At 36.5% G+C, this 24,632-nt stretch overlaps 1 protein-coding gene and 1 non-coding gene across 5 annotated transcripts in view; one reads left to right on the forward strand and one right to left on the reverse strand.

The window, feature by feature from the left end:
- Nucleotides 1-24,632, reverse strand: part of LOC134655803 (AMP deaminase 2-like) — a 66,264-nt gene that overhangs the window by 26,319 nt on the left and 15,313 nt on the right. For 2 of the 4 annotated variants that reach the window (XM_063511272.1, XM_063511273.1), the window contains exon 2: nt 806-947. In XM_063511272.1, the coding sequence (XP_063367342.1) occupies nt 806-947 (142 nt within the window). Of the gene's footprint in view, nt 1-805; nt 948-4,131; nt 4,293-15,760; nt 15,873-16,721; nt 16,813-24,632 lie in introns of those variants that run through there. The other 2 variants (XM_063511274.1, XM_063511276.1) reach the window with 2 other exon arrangements.
- Trnay-gua (transfer RNA tyrosine (anticodon GUA)) lies at nt 16,591-16,677 on the forward strand. Its single transcript is given in 2 exon segments — nt 16,591-16,627; nt 16,642-16,677. It is a non-coding gene; the product is annotated as a tRNA-Tyr (tRNA).

The raw sequence follows: 24,632 nt of genomic DNA on the forward strand, positions 1-24,632 counted from the left end.
CGAACTCGGCGCCGTCGATTGGACAGAAACGGCTTTGGACAAAGAACGGATTTGGTCTCGGAGGCCAAATAATAAATTTAATATAAATAAATAAAATAATCTTAAGTTTTTACATATACTACTTGTTTACTTCTAATACGGCCCGGCAACGGCCGCAGTCCAGATGTTAAGAAATTGCTCAATATTCAACTTTTGTTTACCTTGTCGTCATGTTAAATATTACGTATCTATACAAATATAATTATAATTGTTAAGCATAAAATAAAGCGATTGGTACCTACGAGTTGTAAACAAAATGTAAGGACGGTGAATCCTGACCCACCGTGATACAGTTCACACTAGTACGGGGGTCAGATGACACTTACTTGCCTGTTGGTTTTGTACCATAAAACAATGTAAGTTATGTAAGTAGTTTAAGCACCTTTATTAACTCAATAAAATATCTTTATCTTATCTTATCAAGATCCGCTTCGGGTTGTCGCGCCCGCCACATAGTATAAGAAAGTATCTAAGTAACGTTTAAATGATCCTGACTAACAAGAGCACTACTATTAGTATCATAATCTACCAATGCTATTAATTAACAACTCTAACCCAGAGAATACACATCCCAGAGACGGTGCAGTCGGGGTACCCCAGTCGAGGTGCCTCAATACGGATCGAAATATGTCGAGCGATTATTCTACACAATAATACGTGAAACGCGGTTCTAATCATTTCGATAAATGTTGACCCAAGGTTCCTTATTTTTTTTACAACAAAGACGGTAACTGTAAAAGCAGTGGACAGAAAATGTAACACTTACTTGACGTTGAGCTGTCTCTGAATGAGCAGCTTCTTCTCGATCTGCTCGATGGGGAACTGCGGCACCTCGTAGGGCGCTGACAGTTCATTGGGCAGCTCGCGGGGCGCCTCGGCCCCTACTGCTGCTGTAGGGCTCTCGCTGCCTGTAGGACAAAAAAATTGTGGTAAATTTTGCTTAGAATGCTTAGATACATAATATGGAGGTAATTAGAGTATAATCCACCAAGGTCCTGCATCTACGAGTAAATTAATGACATATTTAATTGGGGTTTCTTTTACCCCTCATGACCTTAACCTTTATAGCCTATTTTGCAGACCTGCTCATCTTTTTTATTTATAGGGGCTTATCCTAGGTAGTAAAGTACGTATCTATAGCTGGTCAAGTAAATCTTGTCAGTAAACAAAGGCGCGAAATTCTTTTTCTATGGAACGATATCCTTTCGCGCCTACATTTTTCAAACATGCCGCCTTTTTCTACTGACAAGATCTACTGGACCAAGTATAATTAAAAGAAGGAACCGATATACTATTGATAATCTAATACCTTTAAACGAGCAATTCTTGTTTATTTATTTATTTATTTATATATATATATATATATATATATATATATATATATATATATTTCGGGGATCTCGAAAACGGCTCTAACGATTTCGATGAAATTTGCTATACAGGGGTTTTGGGGGCGAAAAATCGATCTAGCTAGGTCTTATCTCTGGGAAAACGCGCATTTTCGAGTTTTTATATGTTTTCCGGAGCAAAGGACTGATCATCAAACTTAAACCTAGCAGCATGTGTCAAAATTTGTAGGGTAACCATGATATTGTTTTTTTTAATAGTTTCTTTTAAATATATTTCGTATTGCATTTAAAATGCGAACTATGCATATTTATTGTACCTATATTTCTTATTAGTGTTATTACGTCTCGTTGTATAACATATGTAACTTATGTATAGTACGCGAGATAAAAGGAACTGAGTCTGTGAAAGCAGACAACTTATAACGAATCTGATAGGTAGATGAAGTATGAACAATACACTTATATTATCTTTCAAAAGAATCCAGCTTATTTCTGCCCTTGCAAACTAGAGTGGCCCATTACCCATGACCGTGACACAGACGTGGGCGCTCGGTCACCCGGATTACGTTACGGACGTGACTGGTTTTACATTTCATTGCATTGCAGATTCATTCATTCTTCATTTAATATGTACTGCGAACTTGGGTTGAAAACGAGATATGAGGTGGGATTCAATTATAGAACATCTAAGCTAACTTTGCACCAACTTGAAACAGAGTAAACGGGTGTCATTACGGCATGTTCATTAAAAAATCATAGAAATTTAATATTAATGATGACATCGCCTCACTTTTTTATTGCAAATACCGTGCAGTGCAGGGTTAGCTTGGTCCCGCCTCTACAATAATTAAAACTGTATGTTGAAGATTGTTTTAGATTTATAAGGCTTTTAATTATATGGGGTTTCATAACGATTGATTCAATCGGACTGAAATACAATTGTATTATGCAACAGGGATAAATTAAGACGAGAAAATTAATTGTACAATTTTGTGGGACTTGACCCACATATTTACCTATGTAATGTAGTATAAAGTATTATATTCCACAAAGGGACCGGTGCGGTGCTAACAATGATAAAGTTCCATTAACTAGCACAAACACGCCATAAGCTGTAAAGGGATAATTAACGCAAACGTCAAAACCATACAACCTCCCTATGCCATCTTTGATTACCAGGTCAGGTGTTACTAATATGCTTAAACAAAGGAAACTAGGTAACGGAATATTAATGGTCTCATGGCCGATATATCTGATGGCGACTGTATTTTAGTGAAATTTAGATATAACGATGCATTACGTTTGATGTTGTTATTATATAAAGAATAGATGCTATAAAATTGCACGAAATTAAATCAGTCTAAGCGTATAATAATGAGACGCTAGTGTGACCAAGTTTTAACATCACGCGGGACTGATTCATTTTTTTTTAATGTATTTGAAATAATTTGAATTGAGGATTATCACTTTTAAACTAATTGAGAATAATCAGTGAGTGTGCACCAATCAAGTCTATCGAGTATAACGAAGTTGACGCGATCGCGTGCGAGTCCCTCGTTAATGATGAAATTATAATTCCAATCATTCCTTCAACTTGTCAGTAATGAAACTGAGTCACTGACATGTGCAGGCAATCGATCGTGCTTATGTCTTCTGATTGTTATAAGTTGCACTTCATGAGTTCAAAAATGACCCATATAAAATAACAATTGAATATAATATTCACTGTAGAGGACAAAACGAAATGAGGACGCCAAATAAGAAGGTATTACGATATGTAACTATCTAAAATTACGATAAGTTGTGCAAAAATCTAGAAATAGGTAACAAATTAGCAAGACGTTATGTGGATTGTCAAACATCCATCTGATATAGATAGGTATCTTAAAGGACCCTTGGAAGGCATGTACGAGAACCTAAGTTGCGTCTTGCCATGCGACTGAGTATGAGGTCACACAGTAAATGACACAACAATCGATCGAACAGGCGCTAATTGCCCATTCACATCGCGGTTCGCGGGCGCACGCAGTTGGATTCGCTAATTAGCTATATAGTTCCCTTTGTGCCCAATTTAAAGCGGTTTCATTTCGTACGTCCCACTGCACACGATATATTTTTATCCATTTACTAGATTATCAATATATTTTTTGTATTACATTTATAAAATCTATAACTCGTTATAACTGTTGCAACATATAAACTAAATCAATAGTAGGTTCTAGAGATAAACAAGAAAAATTTAGAGTGCATTAGTGTCTACATAATTTTAAAAGCATCTGATAAGATAATGAAATGATGCTATTACAGACTTCATCTTAAATCTTATTAAAAATTCCTTTAAAAGCGATATTGAGAAAATAATATCTCATGCATGAATAAATTATCAAAGTAGTCCATGTGTACTAGCAGAGCCAGCGCGATACTGATGGGGTTTGTGGTGGGCTGGTGGGACGGGTGGGCGGGACATAAAGCATTAATTTCTTTCTGACAGTCAGCTAAATAAAGTATAAGTTATAGTAGAGCTTTTCGGATTGTACTGAGGGGTGAAGAATATTTACCTGATATTATCTCGACCAGAGACAAGGGAAGGGAAAAGCATCTCGACCGCAGCAGAATATTTCACGTCAGCGATATACAGTAATTTTACAACGCTGGTCACGCCAGTTTAATAATCAACCCCATATTCAGACACCATAAAAATTACACAATACTCAATAAAACAGGTACTAAAAATTATAGTTACGTTCTTCTTCAGCCTCGTTTTGGAGCTCTGAGCTGCCTTGCACGTGCCATATGTCCTTATCGAAGCTGTACATCTTGCCGTCCCATCAACTAACACTTGAGTTTTATTGTTTTATTTCACCAATAAAAATACTTCACTTGATTTTATAGGTTTAAAATTATCTGTGGTGGTTTTAAAATTAATAACAATGTGACACACGGTAGATTCAGACCACGGTAGATTTATATTGGTACACAAATATAAATAAAAAGCCCGCGATAATGCCTGTGGTAACTCACTAATAGGATTGTAATACCTATTTTAAGCGTGTTTTATTTTATCTATGTACAAAACTAAACAGCGCTCAGTGGGCTTAGCACGGTAGCAGTTATCACGCAATATGGTATAAAATATGTGAATAAAACGTTAGTTACCGACGATTTTATCATGCATACTATGGTAGCAGACGATATATGGAGTTATCCACATTTGACAGCGGTAGATGACAGAAGACAATTTGCATAACATGGGGGTTGGATAATTTGACATATTATCCCATTTTGACAGTTCAACTTAGTTAATTTTATCTAAGTGCTTCTTAGGTGACGATAAGCCTTGTCGTGAAAGCAAAACTAGTGAATAAACCTATTACAAATACAAATTACAGGTAAATATCCGTTTTTCTATGATTATATTGAGAGTTATTAGTTACAATGTTCCGCTTTATATAATATAGTCAATATTTTATTTGCAGGGAAGTCAAATTTTATTATTCCTACTCGCGGCTGCTGTTGAAGAAACAAAGCGTCGAAAAATCTCGTGCATAGCTTTAAGAAACGCTTGCAACCCGTTTGATATGCCAGACGAAGAGTTTCGGCATATTTACAGAGTGTAAGGAGTGTGCAGTGCATTTATGTGCCGAACTTAACGCAGAGTCTCAAAACGGTGATGGATTACCAAAACACCTTAAAGGTAAAGCTTAATAAAATTGTAGTGTTTCTTTAAAGTTAATATGTATTCCATGTAAGACAGGCGTCTCAATGACAATGCTACTAAACTCTTAAATACTATCTCATATTATAATTGTAAAAATTAGTATGTTAAGATATTCTGTTGCACAATCTTATACTTATGCTACTAACTTACTAACAGAGGTTACTTATTTAAGCCACTTTTTACCTCAACATTCATATCCTAACCTAAAGGGGAAAGTCTACTTACCTAGGTACTTGAAAATATTACATCTATGTTCTTATTTGTTTTAGGTTTTAACAGTATTAGCTGTAATACTGGTAGCTGATGGCAACTACCAACGCGGGACTAGTCAAGATGATGGCTTGTCCATTGGCCAGACTACTGTAAGTCAATACCTTTCTCGAGCAACTTGCACACAGAAGGTAAGTTCTTTTGAGCACTGAATTAAGTACTTACTAGACATAAAAAACTGTGACGTTCCACTAGGCGTGTCTTAGTAACTTTTTTGAATAAGTATGAGTGTGGCTGTATTGTGCAATGAGATAGGTAACTATTGTTTGATAGTTATGTTAAGTAGTTACTGGGTCTAGGATACATACTGTTATTCTTCATATTCAATTATTCATTATGTGAAAAAAACTGACAATCACAATATAAATTCCTGAAAATCTACCATGTGTAATTTTAAGTGAAATTGTATATTGTGAGATAAATAAATCATATCATATCATAATCTGGGAATGCATTTAAGGTTTAACTAAGGCATCCAGTTCTAGTTCTAATGTGCTGCATTGTTGACAAACATACTTAGTCATATTTTTATTCAAAAAAAAAATACAGGCCTATTGCTTGATGACTAGCGGAATGCGCAGCAAGCAGCAACCTCGAGTCTAGGACAAATCTTAACTTTCATATTTTTGGTGTGCATCAGTAAGCGTTCATATTGCTCTTCACGAGACTCCAATGGATAATACATATATATAAAAACTAGCGAAATGGTCGTTCCCGTCGATTAGTTACTAGTAGCTATATTTTGGGTGCAAATAGCCTGCACTCATGTGAAAATATTTCATTCATAGCTGCCACATGAACCTGCTGTTACTTATTTCCTTATTTTTCTTCCAGAAAACTTCTCGTGGATACAGGGGGAAATTAAGGAAGGCGCTCCCCGAGGACTTCCTAAGCATCATGCACAAAACCGGCTGTTGTTAAGAGCCCATCAACCTGCACACTAGCGCCACTGCTAAGTAATCGTGATTATTTCAATTTAACGAAATATATTTAAAAAAGGGGGCCGCTACGCATTGTATCTTGTATTAAAGTACCTTTTGCATACTCGTACATCAAACTAGTTTCTATGTTGCTGGATTCGTCAATCAATGCGTCCAAGTTAAAACGGCCGTTTTTGTTTTGAGTTTATAGATTGACGAATTCAGCAACATAGAAACTAGTTTGATATATTCACAAGGTACTTTAATACAAGATACAGTACGTAGCGGCCCCCTTTTTTTAAATATCTTTCGTTAAATTGAAATAATCATGATTATTTAGCAGTGGCGCTAGTGTGCACGTTGATGGGCTCTTGAGAATGTGCGCGTGCGAGCCAGCTTAATAAATACTTATTTCGCCTATAACCAACTATGTTTTACTATCACACAAATACCTACCTAATCTATTTACCTATTTTTCTATGGTCAATCTTCATACAAAACAGCATTCCCCGCATGTAGGTGTCGCTTATTCTTATTTTTCATTTTAGCGTACAAAATCTGTCACTGTTACTACTTATAGCTTCTAAACGTATTTAATCCGACTTTCATATATATACACTATAGTATAATTAAAGCATTTTAAGCACGTTCTTATTTAAAGACGCATCTAGTTAGTCTGTGGCGGTCAAAAGGTTAAATAAGAATATTCCTAAATGCTCTATTATGCTATAAGTCTACCTACTTTAGTAACTATAACTACGGTCAGACAGAGTTTAATACTCTAATAATTAATGTTAAATTTTAAAAAACTATGTTAAATTCATTAACAACAATGTCAATATTCTCGCGACGTTGGCACTGTTGTCAGTCTTCTATGTTTACTAGGTAAGTTAAGAGCCCGTCAACGTGCACACTAGCGCCACTGCTAAATAATCGTGATAATTGAAAATTTAACGAAAGATTTTTTTAAAGGGGGCCGCTACGTATTGTATCTACATAGTATTAAAGTAACTTTTGAATACATCAAACTAGTTTTATGTTGCTGGATTCGCCGATCTATGAACTTAAAACAAAAACGGCCGTTTTAACTTTGGACGCATAGATTGAAGAATCCAGCAACATAAAAACTAGTTTGATGTATTCAAGAGGTACTTAAATGTGACGGAATCTATGAAAAGGGACCTTATTGTCGATGGCGCTTACGTCATTATTAAAGATGCTCCGATATAAATATAATGCCGCGCGATGTAAGCGCCATCGACAATAAGGTCCCTTTTCATAGATAATGCCCCAAATACAAAATACAGTACGTATACGTAGCGGCCCCCTTTTTTAAATACCTGACGTTAAATTTAAATAATCACGATTATTTAGCAGTGGCGCTAGTGTGCACGTTGATGGGCTCTTAACAATATCGGCTCTGTGCTGCTGGAGAGAATATTATAAATGGGTAAATAACACAACTATTGCCAAAAAGATAAACCAAGTTTATTTTCACATTAAATTATGGTATACAAACAAATCATTAATTGTCGTCCCCGGTGCGAAAGTGCCCATGATGCTAGCAACTTTTCAACGCTAGATTACTATGGGCAGCTTTTGCACCAGGAACGGCTCGGAGCGAGGGCCGTAATGTATAGGTATACATAGTAATGACCTGAAAAGGGAAAAAGTGTTTTGGTCTCAGACACACTCAGAGTACTCAGACAACGATATAACCGGAGAGTTAGCCACGGAAATAGGTACTTATGCAATTTATAGAGCAACGTAATCCCTCTAGTTAGTGTGCCATACTATCATTATTAATTAATCCGGTCGCCTGGCAGCAGTTCAGCGGTGGGTGTGAGAGTGGTTGGGCAACAACGGAGTTGTAAAATCAATTGAAGGTGTGCAATTTATAGAGCTCTGTGTTTGGTGTGATATTATAAAAAAAAAAAAAAAAAAAAAAAAAAAAAAAAAAAAAAAAAAAAAAATAGTTTTATTTGCCAAAAAGTTTACAGGTTTTACTTAACCTATGACTGCCACACTAGGCTACGCCTGTATTGTGTAGTCAGATTGAAAACATTACTACATTGAGTTACCTACATCCTACGCTGAAGTTTTATTTTCTAATAAGCATCTAGTACTAACTAATATGTTTAATTATGATAACAGGCTTAATCTAACAGGAACAATCACAATTTAGGTAGAGCAATAAGTTTAATATTAAAAGTATAGCTATATATATAGTATTATAGCTAATTATGTATTTAATTCAAATATAACAATGCCAGGCGTTTTTGCTTTACGTATATAATCCACTCGTACTTTTCGCAATCGTACTTTTTGTACTCTGTCACAGAATAAATAATAGTACTACTCTGTTCGATTACGCCTAGGTATGTGTTAAGAAAAAGTAGAAGACATATACAACTATGCGTGAAGCAATTGTGAGTCAGGTGCAATTTGCTCATGGTCTTCCTGCAGGCGCTCAAGTGGTTTGTGTACTTTCATCACCTGACACTACTATTCCCCCAAATAAAACGCCTGGCATTGTTATATTTGAATTAAATATATAATTAGCTATGATATCATTTTACAACCCCTTTGTTGCCCATCCACTCACACACCCACCGCTGAACTGCTGCCATGCTGGATTAATTAATAATGATAGTATGGCCCACTAACTAGAGGGATTTCGTTGCTCTATAAATTGCATAAGTACCTATTTCCGTGGCTAGCTCTTAGACTAATATATATAATATACAAATACTTAAATACATAGAAAACATCCATGACTCGGGAACAAATATCTGTGCTCATCACACAAATTAATGCCCTTACCGGGATTCGAACCAGGACCGCGGCTTCACAGGCAGGGACTACCCATTAGACCAGACCGGTCGTCAAAACATATATATGTACTTACATAAGAGAATTTGGGACGTTAGCCGCGTACCCTGCCTCGTTTCCAGCCTTGGCCACCGGTGGACTTGATCACTTTATCTTTAGTGTATGACATCTATTTCAATTTATAAGAACTGAAACAAACTACTAATGATGTCGCGGGGTAAATTATAAAAATACTAACGCGTTGGCCACATTGCGCGACTGGCTCCCGCTAAGGCAGGGAAGGCTAGATGGGAACGAAAGGTCCGATCGCTGTGTCTCGCTACAACCTATGGCTGTCGCCTTAGCCGAAGCCAGTCGAGCAATGTCATGGCCAAGCCGTAAGGCTAAAGGCTTCGTCACACAGGCGCGTTTTCCGGGCGGGGCGTTAGCGGGGCGCGCCGCTTTTACATATAAAACGCTCACGCCCCGCCCGGGAAACGCGCCTGTGTGACGGAAACTTAAGCGTATGCTGAGACGCAGGCGACGTAGGTCACGCAGCGCAGCACAGAGCGATTTTTGTAAAGTATAGAACGTCCTTTAGGTACGCACACTCCAGAGTAAGGACGTTCCATACTTTACAAAATCGGCTCTGTGCTGCGCTGCATGAACTGCGTCGCCTGCGTCTCATAATACGCTTAGCCTAGTGGCATTATTCATAAAAGTGTTACTGCCCTGAATTAGCTATGAATCGTTTGTCTTTATCTGTCATTTTGACTTAGATAAAGATAAGATAAAAGATAGTTTATTCAAGTAGGCATAATTACAATGCGCTTATGAACGTCAAATAAAGCTAGGTAGACCGGCTCCCTTATGTATTTGAAAGAAAGGGATAAAAAATTATTTAACTAAATCAGGTCCGTAAAGTTTTATGAATAAGGTGGTAAGTACATATCTTGTCAAATAAAAATGATATTTTTGATAAAAGTTTTTATTGCCGACTATAAAGGCCCCTGTACACAATGGGCCATCGCCGGCCAAACCAAGGGACGCAGCCATGCGGTAGAATGAGATAGCAATATCACTTGCTCCCTCTAACGCATAAATGCGTCCCCCAGAATGGCGCATTGTGTACTGGGGCCTTAACAGGCAATTAATACCTATTCATAAAAACAATTTCTAATAAACCCAAACACAAATTAGGTTGCTTTATATATATCAAAGAGTTTCTTTGACCACATCCTGCGTCCATCATCAGATATTCGGTGGTACCATAATATTGCGTTATCAGTTATCACCCAACTTAAATAATGTATATTAAGTTTTAGCTCAATCGAATAAAGAGACGTGGGGTCTAATTTATCTTGTAATATGTACTTGATACATTGCAACTTAAAGGTTTGTTAGAAAAAACCTTTTAAATACCACTGTAATAGTTTCACCTACATATGCTTAACAAATAAACACTTTTACTATTGACTTCGAAATGCATGGACGTGCCTGCTGAGAAGTGTGTTCCAGGCAGAAAGTCAGAACTTTTTTTTGCCGCACTCTCTCGTTCTATAGCTAAATATTATGACTATCCCTTTTCTAAATAAGTCATTAAATAATTGAGGCTGCAGATTTTAGTTAATTTCTATCGTGTCCTCGATAACTTGAGTGTCCTCCAATATGTTATGACTGAAACAGAAACAAATAGATTAGATGAGGTCATGATTCTATAGTGGCGCAGGCTAGTACAGAGGTTCATTTGCAAATTATAAGAAATTAAAGTCATTTTTAGAAAGCTGTCGTTTTTAAGTCAGGGGGATTTTATAGTTTCATTGGTCCGATTTCGTTTCGACTGAAAATAAATTAAATTTTGTTCCAGTAACTATTAATCCGTTATTTAAAGCATTTTTGTTATTATTATTTTATTAAAGAGTACCTATTATGTATTAAAGTGTAGTCTATGCCACCTGCGGCATAAAAACATACCAATGAACATCTTATTCAACAATATTTGTCTCAGTAGTTAAGCTTTTATGCTAGGGTAATACACGACACAAACATACCCACACACATACATACATACCTACATACATAGGCTGCTAAAATCATAATTCTTCCCATTGTCACGTATACAATCAAACCACTTAGGGTATTGCAAATGAAAACATTTAAAATAAGAGTACCTACTTAAATCTTTCAATTAAACTGCTGGCAATACACACTAGGCTATGCCTGCGCAGTTTAGCATGTACACTGTACAGTTCAACTGCACAGGTAAAGCCGGTTTGGAAACTGCAGTCGAATGCCTTTTTACCTGTGCAGTTAGACTGTACATAAAAATTAAATATTAATAATATTTTATCCTTATGTCTTAGATTCATGGCACAAAGTGTGGTGGTGTTTTTCTTTTGTCAATACACTTGAATTCTTACATACAAAACCAGCTTCTACAATATTCAGACAGGGTAAAAAAAAACAATTTTGAAAGTGAGGTCTACGGGTTCCAAAGTTTTTAATTGTTGTTACAATCATTATGACCTTTTTCTGCAGTGTGAAAAAAATGTCAATTGGTAGTTTAGTAGTGTATCTTTCAATGTTGTTAACTCTAGTTTACCAAAAACAAGTATAACAAACTAGAACTTTCTAGTTAGGTAATTAATCTACAGTTGGATCAACTTTTACAACATCCATTGTTGCCATGACAACTTCATGCAATTATAGTAGTCATAGAACAGTTTTTAACAAACTTTTGTCACTTAGTAGAACATAGTCATAGTAGAAGATCAGTGTCAATAGTTTTAAATGGCACAATAAACTCTTCATGATTTTAGTTTAAGAAAGGTGTACTTACATCTCCAATCCTTGATTCTTCTGGATCCATTTTAGACAAGCCAGTTCTCCCGGTAATTGGTTGAGTTACCGCTCACTGCTAGCGGAGCCTGGGTTGCTGCCACATTGATTTTTCTAACTTTGCAGCTCAATTAACGACAAGTCTGACAATAAAAATAGAATTTATAGATAATTGACACATTTAACAGCTAAATTGTATTCAGTGATGACTTGATGACCCTACCTGCAACGGTAGTTAGAAACTGGATTTGGGCTAATATCAACAAGATAAACAACAAACATTAACACATTAACTGCCAGCGACTCACTAGGGGAGTTCACTGTTCGTAGGCGCTTTTTGCTACATACGGTTTTTCCCGTGTTATCGGCTACACTCGTAGCGCGTAGCTCGCGCTGGCACTGAATGTTTTAAGTAATGCTAAGTTATGGATGTTTCTTGTGTCCATACTACAAACTTTGCTTAGTTTGAGATGAGGTTGATCTGTATTAATTATTAGCATAGTACTTACCGACTTCCATGCCTGCTGCCACTGATCTGTACGGATCGTGCTCTCATAGAACTTGTATGCAGCACTGCACTTATCTCTGGCTTCCGAGAGGCTCATGGTCCTCCCTGTACTCCCTGTAGGCGAACAGGGGATGCTGAGTTATATATTTTGCTAGCATTTTCTTCTGCGTTAATGCATCGACTGAAAAACATATTCATGACAAAATCAGTTATGATCAAACGAATTATAACTTTTTCTGTAAATAAATTATTGGTTTTTAGAGAAACTTACATTATGCGTGGCATTTTCTTTAGATTTCACAGCAAATCAGTATTTTTCTTCAACTTGGTTTGTATTCTGATATTTTCACTGATCACGCGCGTACGCGATGCTTGTCAATGTCAAATTATTGTCAATTGACTCAATTGTCAAACACGATTATCCGTGCATGTTATAATGTAGGTCAATTTGTATAAAGCTGTCACTCATTTAAACACTTTTCAATTTGGAAGTGTAGTAATAAAATTGACTATTCATGTTCAAACTATGTCCGACACACGTCCGACATATGAATAAGGGCAGCCATTGAATAGATTTTTCATAAGCTCTACGCATAGACAGTCGTGGTCACTATCGTATGATAGTCGATAACTTTATTCAATATCGACGTGGTAGGCTTATCGTAGCTCGGGGCCATGCTCAGCGATATGACAAATTTACCAATAACGTTAGAAGACAACGTATCATACCACGTGCAATATGATACGCCCGTGCTAAGCCCGCTGATTTAGAATAATTTAAATTGTTTAGCACAAAGTAATTTTACCAGTTTAAAGGGAACCTGGACTAGATTGTTCTAAAACGATATGCAAATTGTGCTATTGAAATTCTATTTGGACTGGATTGAGATTTAAATTGAATCGGGGCGATATTTCACCATATAACGCAATACGAAAGCGGCGACAATGGAAACGTGTTTGCTCTGCAAACAAAGAGGGAACAGCTGACCGGCGACAGCAACAGTTTGTCTACTTATTCATGAACCGCTCTGTACTCGTCTGCGTCATCCTATTGACCCATGGTTCCTTGTTAAGTTTTGCGTCGGAATTCAGATTTGGTCGTTCTGTAACGAAGTGTCACCACTTTGTGAGTTGCTTCTTAATATAACCGTTTTATAAATATACCAAAAACCTGTACATACATGAAAACTCGACTGACCCAAATTTCGTGTCGGTATTGCATAAAAAATATAAAAGCTTAAAAACGTTGAAAAGGTTTATCGTGCTTGTTTTTATACTAACTCAATATTCCCGGCTGATGAAGATAAATACCTAGAGTCTGATAATGTTTTCATTAGTCTTCTATGTAGTTTTTTATGCGCTTGATTTAGAAAAAGCTTTTTCATGATATACTAGGTATCGCAAGTAAAGTTTTTGCCTATTAAATTTACTAATAGGGTTTACGAGTCAGCCTTGAAATAGTTGAAATATATTGAGTCAGCTTTGTATTGCACATGATTAAACAACAAGCAACGAATGGCTCGATAGCTCATTATCAGTTTACGGTTATGGCCGCCATGGCATGGCGCGTCACAGGCCCTTAATAGAACGGGGCGAGCCAGCCCACTTACTGCAATTTATGAGCTTATTGCTTGCCTTACCTAGCCTGATGCCTCCCACGCCATAAAATGTGGCACCGTTCGACAGGCATGGGTCTTATTATGCAAGTGTCGCTAAGTCACTTGTGAATTTTACATTACAAATTCTAGAATAGGTAATCAGTTTCCAAAACAGCCAGAGCTAATTTAGTCTACTTTTCAGTAATTAATAAGTTAATATAAAATAAGTACCTATATGTATGTGTGTACAGTATTTTAAGGATCTGTAACGTTTACCGGCTAAATACTTCTTCAGATTAACTTTTATCACACATATTGCTGCGCTTGATTTTTTGTCAATAACATGTGTAAGATGAGAACCTAAATCGGCTAAATCAGTATTGAATCGAGGTCTACGTATATAACCACTGAGGTTATCAAATTAGGGGTGAGAGAGCATGCCGACTCGCTCCCCAATCCAATTCTAAACAATCCATATTGATAAGTGATAACAGCCTTTAACCCCATTAAGATTACACAACTTTTATCAAAATCACAGAATTTTCCATGAAGCAGAGAAATGCGTTCGGCCAACGGCACGGTAAAATTTTAATAACAAATAGTCGATTGAATCAACATCGCAAATACTGTGCACATTGTTTCATCTCGCGCTTTCGTACGACGGGGTTCGATGTTTGTTAATAGAGGAGGGAGTGTCGAATATTACGTGGTCTTGTGATCATACATACATATTACATAGTTTACATACATGAATAATAATTATGTTTACGTCTTACTTAGAATAGCTCAAGAAACTTTTTTTTCTAATTAAAAGATGCAGAGAACTGAAATATCGATAATAGCTCATATATCGATATCGCAAATCGATATAGCTCAACTAATTTAAGGTCTATTCAAAATTATATTGAATATTTAAATACTATATTACAAATAATATTATACCTATAAAATATTAGAATAACTCTTAGGCAATGATAATGATACGTGTATACGTAAGTAATTATGACATTAAAAAAGTGTTCTGGACACGTTGCGAACAAAATAATGATAACACGTCTCAACCTTGACCCCGCCAAACTCACTTATCTATTCAGCAGTTAATTATAACTTACTACCATGATTTAATCATTAACTTAATTTATGTACCTACTAGTGTCGAGTCGCTCACTCGTGAGGCACCTCATTTGTACCACTCATTTTGTTAATTTGTCGCAGTACTTCGTACCGCAAAAATGTCTCACTTCACTCCTCTATTCATTTTACTTGATTCTAAAATTATCTTTCTCCTAAAAGTTCTATTCTTAACCTCCACAATTGCACTCCAATTAAATGTTACTATTTATTTATTTATAAAGGAACTGATGAATACATAAATATGTATATACATTAAATATTTTTGTCGCCGTTGGAATTAATGGAATAGTCGGACGCTGAAAATATGCTAGTACCTCATCTCATTTGAAGTAAGACATTGTAACACCTCATTTTAGTAAATGAGGTACTCATACAAACTCATTTTAAATTGATGTCCTACCCATCACTAGTACCTACACTATTTATATGTATTTCATTTAAAGTTCTGATAAACAAAATACGTTAACAACAGCATGAATGTAAATAATAACAGGTAATTATTTCCTTCCTTAATTGATAAACATACTAGTCTAAACCTAACAACAAAAAACCCAAGCATACACATATCCAAGTACCGTAAATGTCACAATGTTATTAAAACGTCAGCGAAACAAAAAGAAAGTGTATCGTGGAGCTGCCGAAGTGGCAGGCGTTGTGTTGTGAGCGTGTGGCGCGGGGCACGGGCCCTCGCGAGAGCCGTCGGTCGCGGACTGAGGCGCCGCCGGGCGAGGCTGCATGCGCCCATGCGGTGACCCGACCACGTCAACAATGTGTAACTTAACAGCTTGACGGAATATGTTATGGGCAGTTTTCATTGGTATGTTACTAATGTTACTATTACATTAATGTTGTTCAGGTCATTAGTAAATTTGTATTAAAATGAAGATTTATGAGAAAATGAAAATTATGAAAAATTATCATTGTATTTTTAATGCCTGCTTCTGGTATAAGGAATAAATAAAACCATTAAAAAATAGAAAGACGAAAAATGATCATTAAAAATAAATATAAAATCAAAATATGTATTTTAAATTAAAAAAAATACTTATGATGGCATTAAGTCCGCCTTTTATACTGTAATGTTGTTTTTGTACATTCATAGTTAAATAAATAAATAAATAAAAATGAAACATTTCAAACATTATTATTTATATACCACAAAGTAAAATAATATACTAGATTAGTGTAAAATGTTTGCATGTTATTTTAAACAAAATATAATGATTAATTATGCATTAATCAAAAAAATAAGACACGTTAAAAAATAAACCGGTTAACTGATTGCGACAAATCATTACAAACCCAAGACCAATGTCTCTTATCATTACATCATGCAACGTCACCCTACTCATTAACAAAATAATATCAACAGAACGCGTACCGTAATTTCGCACGGTCTCATATCCCTTCGATAGCTCAGTTGGTAGAGCGGTGGACTGTAGAGGTAATCACTGTCATCCATAGGTCACTGGTTCAAATCCGGTTCGAAGGAGTCTTTTTGTATTTTTTTTACATATAATTTATACTATTACTTACCACCGTCATCGAAGAAAGAATCCGTGAGTATAAGTGGTGATCTGGAGCCATCTTGCACACCTCTGATTGACATTTTTTATTCGTCCTAAACAGTTTGAGTTTGAGCACTTTTAATTTAAATAAAAAATAAGATTATTTCATATTTTATTTTGCGATGCGAGTTTCCGTTGCATTGTGGCTTAACGCAATGTTTCAGATTTAAAGTGAAATGAGATAACGAGTTTTAAAATATCTATAGGATGTCCAAGTACTGAGCAAACCAGACATTATTACTAGTAATAATTTAAAGTAATTAAAAATTGTAATGTTTGAAGAGTTCTACAACTAAAAAAAAACATATCATAAAAAGTAAAAAAATCCGACACGGATATATGATTGTGTGATGACCGCGTAAAATGCATTTTTATATGAAAATTTGGAGCAACCTGTATATTTCCAGTAACCAGCAAGATGATTGATAATGATAAAGCGAAGAAAATAAACCTCTTCACTTCGTTTTCAGAGACATTATGAGTATGACTACTTACACAAATAAACATATACTATGAGGTTAGGTCAGTGAAAGCATGGTTAGGTAGTTTAGTACTATGGCTGATTATGAACCGTGTAGATCGTATAGTAAGCTGGGTGTGTCGCTTATAGAGCCATAAATTAAGAGAGCCTAACATACCTACCTACATAGTACATGACTCGTGTACTTAGCTGCAATATTCGGTTCATAATTAGAACATAATAATAACCTACCTGAGTCCTGAGGGCGTACTGTAAACATTACCGAATATCGAAATTTCGTTATCTGTCTGCTTCTAACTTGTATCTTGTAAACAACATTTTTTTTATACTACATCGATGGCAAACAAGCATTACGGCCCGCCTAGTGGTAAGCAGTATCCGTAGCTTATGGACGCCTGCAACTCCAAAGGTGTTACATGCGCGTTGCCGACCCTAACACTCCGCAGTCCGCGCCCTCGGACTAGTTGAGCTTGCGTGTATTGTGTGTATTTATTAATAATAATTTAAGTTTTATTCTCGACATGTGTACCGAGCTTTACACTGTCGTCACATACGATTATTAATTGCATTGCATTGCAGCCTCGTCACTCATTAGCTTTTTAGGCTACAATACCTGTAAGTATATTAATTCTCTTTGTTGCATAGCCAATGGTTGTCAATCAACACCCAACAAATCATAAACCATAGTTTCATTTCACAGTTATAGAACGTTCAATATAATTTGGCTTCTAGATTCATAGAAACTACACGTGATACAAATAAAAGATACACTGGTTTAACAACGCAGCCGTGGTTAGGTTGGTACGTGAATTGTCTTGGCTCGGCACTGGCATAGCGACAGATGAATCAATAATATCACTATCATTCATTCTGACTTGGGTCTTGACATAATGCAGTGTTCCTAGCTTCTACAAAGTTTTGCAGTGACCGCTCACGATCACGATACATATAAATAAGCGCTATTTTTAACCGACTTCCAAATCTAAAAGGAGGAGGTTATCAATTCGGTTGTATGTTTTTTTTTTATTTATTTTTTTTTTATGTTTGTTACTCCATATCTCCGTCATTACTGGACCGATTTTGAAAATTCTTTTTTTGATTGTACGTATATGCATACAGATTGGTCCCATTTTTGTCAAAACTCAGTTCTGATGATGGAATCCATGAGGAATCGAGGGAACTCCTCAAATCTTAAAGGCATACATATAGTGATTTTTGTGTTTTTATCAACAAATCAAGCACATACATTCAAAAAAGTGACATTTGATGAAGTGGAATGGAACTGCTGATGATGATCAGAACGGAACTCTTCTACGACGCATAGTTCACGTTTGGCGATTTGTCCTATTCGTTATGTTTGTTAAGTAAGTTAAGTTTTTAAGCCACATTTTTGTCAAGCTCGAATTCTGATGATGGGATCTATGAGGAATCGAGGGAACTCCTCAAATCTCAAAGGCATGCGTATAGAGATTATTGTATTTTCATCAAAAAATCAAGCATTTTCATTAAAAACTGTCGCATTTGATGCATTGGAACTGCTGATGATGATCAGAACAGAACTCTTCAACGACGCATAGTACACGTTTGGCGATTTCGATTTCGACTTGGACTGGGACCCGGACCCGGATCCGGACTAGGGCCCGGACTCGGACCCGGCCCAGTTCGGACCCGGACCTAGACTCAAACCCGGAGCCGGACCTGGACCAAGACCTGGACCTGGATCCGGGCTTTTATCTGGACCTGAACCTAATATTGATACCCGAGCAAGCGAAAGATTCCAAAATTGAACCACAAGCGTAGCGAGTGGTTCGAAAAATGGAATCTTGAGCGTTACGAGGGTTTCAAAGCACGAGGGTTAAACAACAAATTTGCCCCCTTGTAAAACAAATAACTATTCTTTCACCGGGGTGTCCCTCATGGAAGTCGGTTTTTTTTTCTTAAAAATTATGCTTATAAACGTGCCTCCACACCGCAGTTAACTTTTGAGGAGCAACAGTGGAGCAACACGGTAACATTTCTCTACGTGTTGCGCTACAACAGTTTACCTCGGTTGCGGTGTGGATGCGAATTTTAGCGCGTTGTTTTATCTAATATACTACTATAGATTGATATGTAGTAATTATCTACATATTGTAAATAGGCAACTGAAAATAATTGCAATCAATTATACTCGTATGTATCTCAATTCCACACCACACAGGTACCTAAATATAAACCTAGGTACACACCACGCACCGGTGCGTCTAAATATTAACCAAAATTCTTGGAAACGAAAACGGTAAACAGAAACACCATGATATTTATAAAAAGTCTGAGAGGAAATCAATCTCTAATTTAGTGGCAGCGGACGGTTTCACTTTGAAATGAGCTATTAATAAACTCCGTACGTTGGAATAACGACAATTTCAACGAATTGCGAAATTTTACGCGAATTTTGGCGATATAAAATTATTACCACGTCCGGGATGGAATTAGCTGTGGACGCTGTGGTAAACATTCTGAGAGGGATAAGTGGGATAACCCAGGGGTAAACCACACAAACTAACATTTAGGTTTAGAGTGTAACTTCGTTAATTAAGAAAAGGCTAGATGTAAAGATAAAAATTATCATCTGTCAGGTTATAATCAAGGTCTTTGTTTGTGTTTTGTTTTAGACGAACATGCCATAGACTTGTTGTTCTATTTCTTTCCTTCCTTTTACTTCCGTTCTATTAATTGCCTGCTCTGCTGTTATGTAAGTTAAGTTCCAAGAGTACTGATCAGTGCTGTCAGTAGTGTCATATCCTCGTAAGTCCTGTGTTTTTCCAACAGCAGTAGTCATATCTGCCGGCTGTACTATACCAAGTACAAACCAAGAATAGTGCTTCAGACCGAAACAAAAAGATGTCGATTTTAGAGATTTTTGAAGTGGGGTCTTATTTTCAGTATTTTTTATGGTATGTTTATTATGTATAGCACCTCTTTAAGAAGGAAATTATTGAAAATATTTTGTACTTGTGTGAGTACATTGGGTTTTTACACAGTATAATAAAAAAAGTTAAAGGATTTATTTAATATTAAAATTAAATCATATATTTTGTCTAAACATCACTAAAGTAAAATCTTTACTTTATTACAACATAACTAATCTTCTTCTTATAAAAAGGTGAATTAAAAAAGCTCTTTTCATTATTTTAATACCATACTACATCTACGAAGGTTGGATTTGGGTGTTCAAAATCTGGACTAGATCTCCAGACCTACCCCTTGCACTTTGACCACGTCGCGCCCTTGTGCACTTGTGCTACTACCACGGCTACGCCCACCTCATTGACCACGAGCACTTTGAAATCGATGACTAGATACACGTCCGCGTACTACAACTTCTATTTCTCCATCTTCATATTAGAAAAGTCCCTATTTGATTCTTGGTCGGGTTCAGATATAAACATATCTTCATTATCCGAGTCCTTCAAGTCATAGTTATTGAGAAGTTGTGATATTTGCTTTTCATCAAACGCTAGAATAAAAAAAAATACTTGTAAGTTAGACCGAACGTACTACCGTAAGTACAAATTATTTTGACCAATCACGACCCTCCTTAAATATACAGGTTTCTTTGAAATATTGTTTATTTTACAATATTTATAATTTAAATATACTAATACATTCGTATGACAACAGAAATACAAGTGATTACTTGAATATAAACCGATTATCTTACCTCGTGCTGGCCAGCGACCTGACTGTGTGGCCATCTTGCGAAAAAGTGACACTGACACTGACAGTTGACTTTACCCATCTAACATGGCGAAATTGACCATAGAAAATAGAATGAGAATGACCGTGTCAGTGTTGCCGTTGTAAAAAAACTACCCGGTAAATGGGGAATGAAAAATTTGTACTTGAGTAAGTACATTAGGCAGTTACGCCATCTATGTAGTTAAAATGTCAGGTCTGAAGTGCTATCCTTAATTTGTACTTGTACAAGTACGCGGGGACTTACGAGGATATAGTCCCTGGTGCAGACTTAATTATACGGCAAATGATGATGATGGAATTTCCTTTTGCAGAGTTGCTCCTTTTGACTCACAGATTGATTTAGGAAGGGGAGCCAATCGAATTTTTGATGCAAAATTTTGACTTCAGGGGGGTGCCCCCCGAAATTTGTAAAAAATAAAGTTTTGCTATTTGGTCAAGTTTGGTATCATTTTCGTGTAACTCAAGGAAGCGTGTAAGTCAAAAGGAGCAACTCTGCAAAAGGAAATTCCATCATCATCATTTGCTGTAAATCACACTATTTTGTCGTGTGCGCCAGGGACTAATAGACCATTCAGTCTTTTTCGTTTTTTGGGTATCTCTTGACTTCAAGGATGCTTTTTTGAAGTGAAAACTTCTTTAGCGGCGCTGGGCACTTTTTGTGGTGGGGAAAAAATGATAAACTCGAGCAGCGTAAGGCGATTACGTGACCGTAAGCCCCGTAAGGTGGCCACTCATAATTTAAATGGCATTTAAATCAATAAAGAAAAACTCAATGTTATTTGACATTTATGTTGCGGACTCCTTTTCAAGACTCTTTACCTATGTTCAAATAATTTGACGTTGTCATGGCAGTATGTAAATAAACATGTCAATAAAAAAGTGTGATCTTATTTGAGAATGATAATAATATATAATAAATAAATAGAATACCTCCGCTAAACGTATGTATCGTGTTACCGGGCGTCGGTAACATAGTGAGGTGAGTTTTCACTTCTATCGGCACTCCCGGAGTGCAACCGTTGTTGCTTGTTTTTGTCATGTCAGTGACATACTAAAGCAGTGAAAGGTGTACATCACTTTTTAAGGAAAATCGATCAAATTGTGATAAATACAGAGCGGGTTAATTTTACCCGCCCTTGCACCAAATATTGCATAACCTTTCCACTCACGCGCAGCTAGGGAAACGGATCGGTCGCAGGTGCGCATATCCGACTGAATCAAACGGTTTCTCATTTTGAATATTATGTATTTTTAATCCTCGACGCCTATATACACCGTATACATGTGTGTTTGGCTGTCATCTGTCTATGGCACTAGCTCTTAAACTGGTAAAGCCATGCAAATAGCAATTTATTATTTATTTGAAAGCCGGGTTTTCTAGCGGTGGTTCTTAGATATGTTTTATTAAAATCGAATCGTTGTGTTGGGGGTATTTTTAATTGTGTAAAATTAAAAATATACCGGGGTAACATTTAAAATTTGATTGGCGTTTTCTAACCAATGATTGTCACCTTGGCTAGACCCACAGGTACACAGGAAAATCCTAGAGAGTAAATATACCGTAACGTTATCATTAATTGGCTGAAATGTTGCAATGGGTCCGCTCCCGCACTCGCGCCTTGCGCACGCGCATCTATTTCGAGCGGGCGCCGCCGCCCACCTCTTCCACAGAGTCAAAGACCGACTATTTATTACAATACTGACATAAGAAACATTTCGTTGCTCATTGGTTTGAATTTCAAAATAAAATCAATACATATTACATAAAACAAAGTCCCCTGCCGCGTCTGTGTATCTATGTTGATCTGTGTGTTATGTGTGATTTGAAAATTTATGAATCATTGAAGTTTTTTGCACTGACTAATAATGTTTGGGTATGAACTAACAAATAAAATTCCGCTTCGAAACCAAAACGCTGAAATACACACAGATTAAATGGAGAAACAAGGAGTTTTGTATATTTAAATCAAGAGACAACTAATTCGTAATTAAGTTCATCGAACATTTCAATATAATATGATGAGCCGTCCGTCTGTGCAGTACCTAAACAATACTAATTACAAATAGGCATCCTTCCAATATGTGATTGACATGTCAACCGACGCGGCAACATTAGTAATATATATTATGTAGTAACAAAATATTTATAGCCACAAAAGTAAACAAGGCGACGGCGATATTGCAATTTGTCTGAGATTATTGCGTTTGCCCTGCCTTTGTTGTGTACGTTTTCAATTTACTTACACAACAAAACGTTTTTTTTATAGAAAATGGCTTGAATGGCTTGATTGGAAAATTCGAGGCAATTCAAATGCCTGAACTCCAGAGAGTTCTCGACGTAGAGCAACAACGTAGATATATCTATAGTGGTCTATAAACGACTTTCTGGCCTGTGGATTCGACGTAGAACAAAAACTCACTTTGGGAACATATTTAGTAGGTATACTCTTACATTGATTAGACGCCAATTGACGTTAATGATTTGAACAAGTCACAGAGATTTAAACATGACCGCATATGTTAATTCGCTTTAAAATGCTAAATGGTAACCAGTAAATACTAGACTTATGACGCATTTCATTACACTTCTCTAGCCTCACAAACACTGACAGTAAAATATTCTACCATAATGTAAATCGATAACAGCATGTGACTACGCTGACGCTAACTGCCTCCAGCTACCTTGTGTCTTAGGTTTAGTATAGGCCAGGTACCTATACCTACTTACAAAATAGGTTTTATGAATGTGAGGATGCTAAACGAAAATCTATGAAGTAGACCAAGTGGGGTGCAGAATACCTACCCAAGTACCCATTACCCGTATTAAACACATAGAGAGCAAGACCGAAAAAAGTTTGGTAGGTAAACCGGGTGTTTTCAGTTTAGTTTTAGTGCATACGTACCTACCTAGATTTCAGTACTGATTAATGCACTTGTAACACTGTAAATATGAATCACGTGGTGTATCAACAAAATTAACTGCGATAAACACCTGTCGTCATAAAATTGGATCACGCAGCGCGGGAAACTCGCATCGAAAATGCGCGGCAAAAAACGAACCTCAAAACTGCACTTTTCCCTTCACTTTCCTTTGTATTTGAGTGTTTTATTAGACTGTGTTATTGTACGAATGTTTGGCCGTCGACTGAGCGCCTGGCACGGCGCGGAGACACGGCACGCTTTTGTATTTAGCACAATTCCTACAGTCATTGTGTCGTCATCGTGATCTATCTCTCGCTCTGGCTTGTTAGAGGATTAGAGCGACGACATGTGGTTACGAAAGTTTAATTAATGGGAGTGATAATAACCCACAAAATGTAGAGTCTATTTCGGAAGTCGTTGTATTTACATTGTACAAGCCAAAAACAAAATGTGTTTAAAATGATTTACACGAGCTCTTATTCTCCAGTAAAGATGTGATGATGATTTGCACACAACCCGCTTAGCTTATTTCTGCTGTTTACTTTACAGTCACCTGCAATAATAATGCGTCTTGCACAACATTATAAGGTGCTCTCATGACAGTGCAAAAATTTTTTGCCAGATATATTATTGCGCACATTTTTTATTTTATTGCAGGTAGGGTTACCAGCAGATACAAATTTTGAATTTCCTGACAAAATTCCTGATTTCCGAATATTTTTCCTGACATTCATA

The sequence above is a fragment of the Cydia amplana genome, chromosome 17 (genome assembly GCF_948474715.1).
Source record: "Cydia amplana chromosome 17, ilCydAmpl1.1, whole genome shotgun sequence".
Lineage (NCBI taxonomy): Eukaryota > Metazoa > Arthropoda > Insecta > Lepidoptera > Tortricidae > Cydia > Cydia amplana.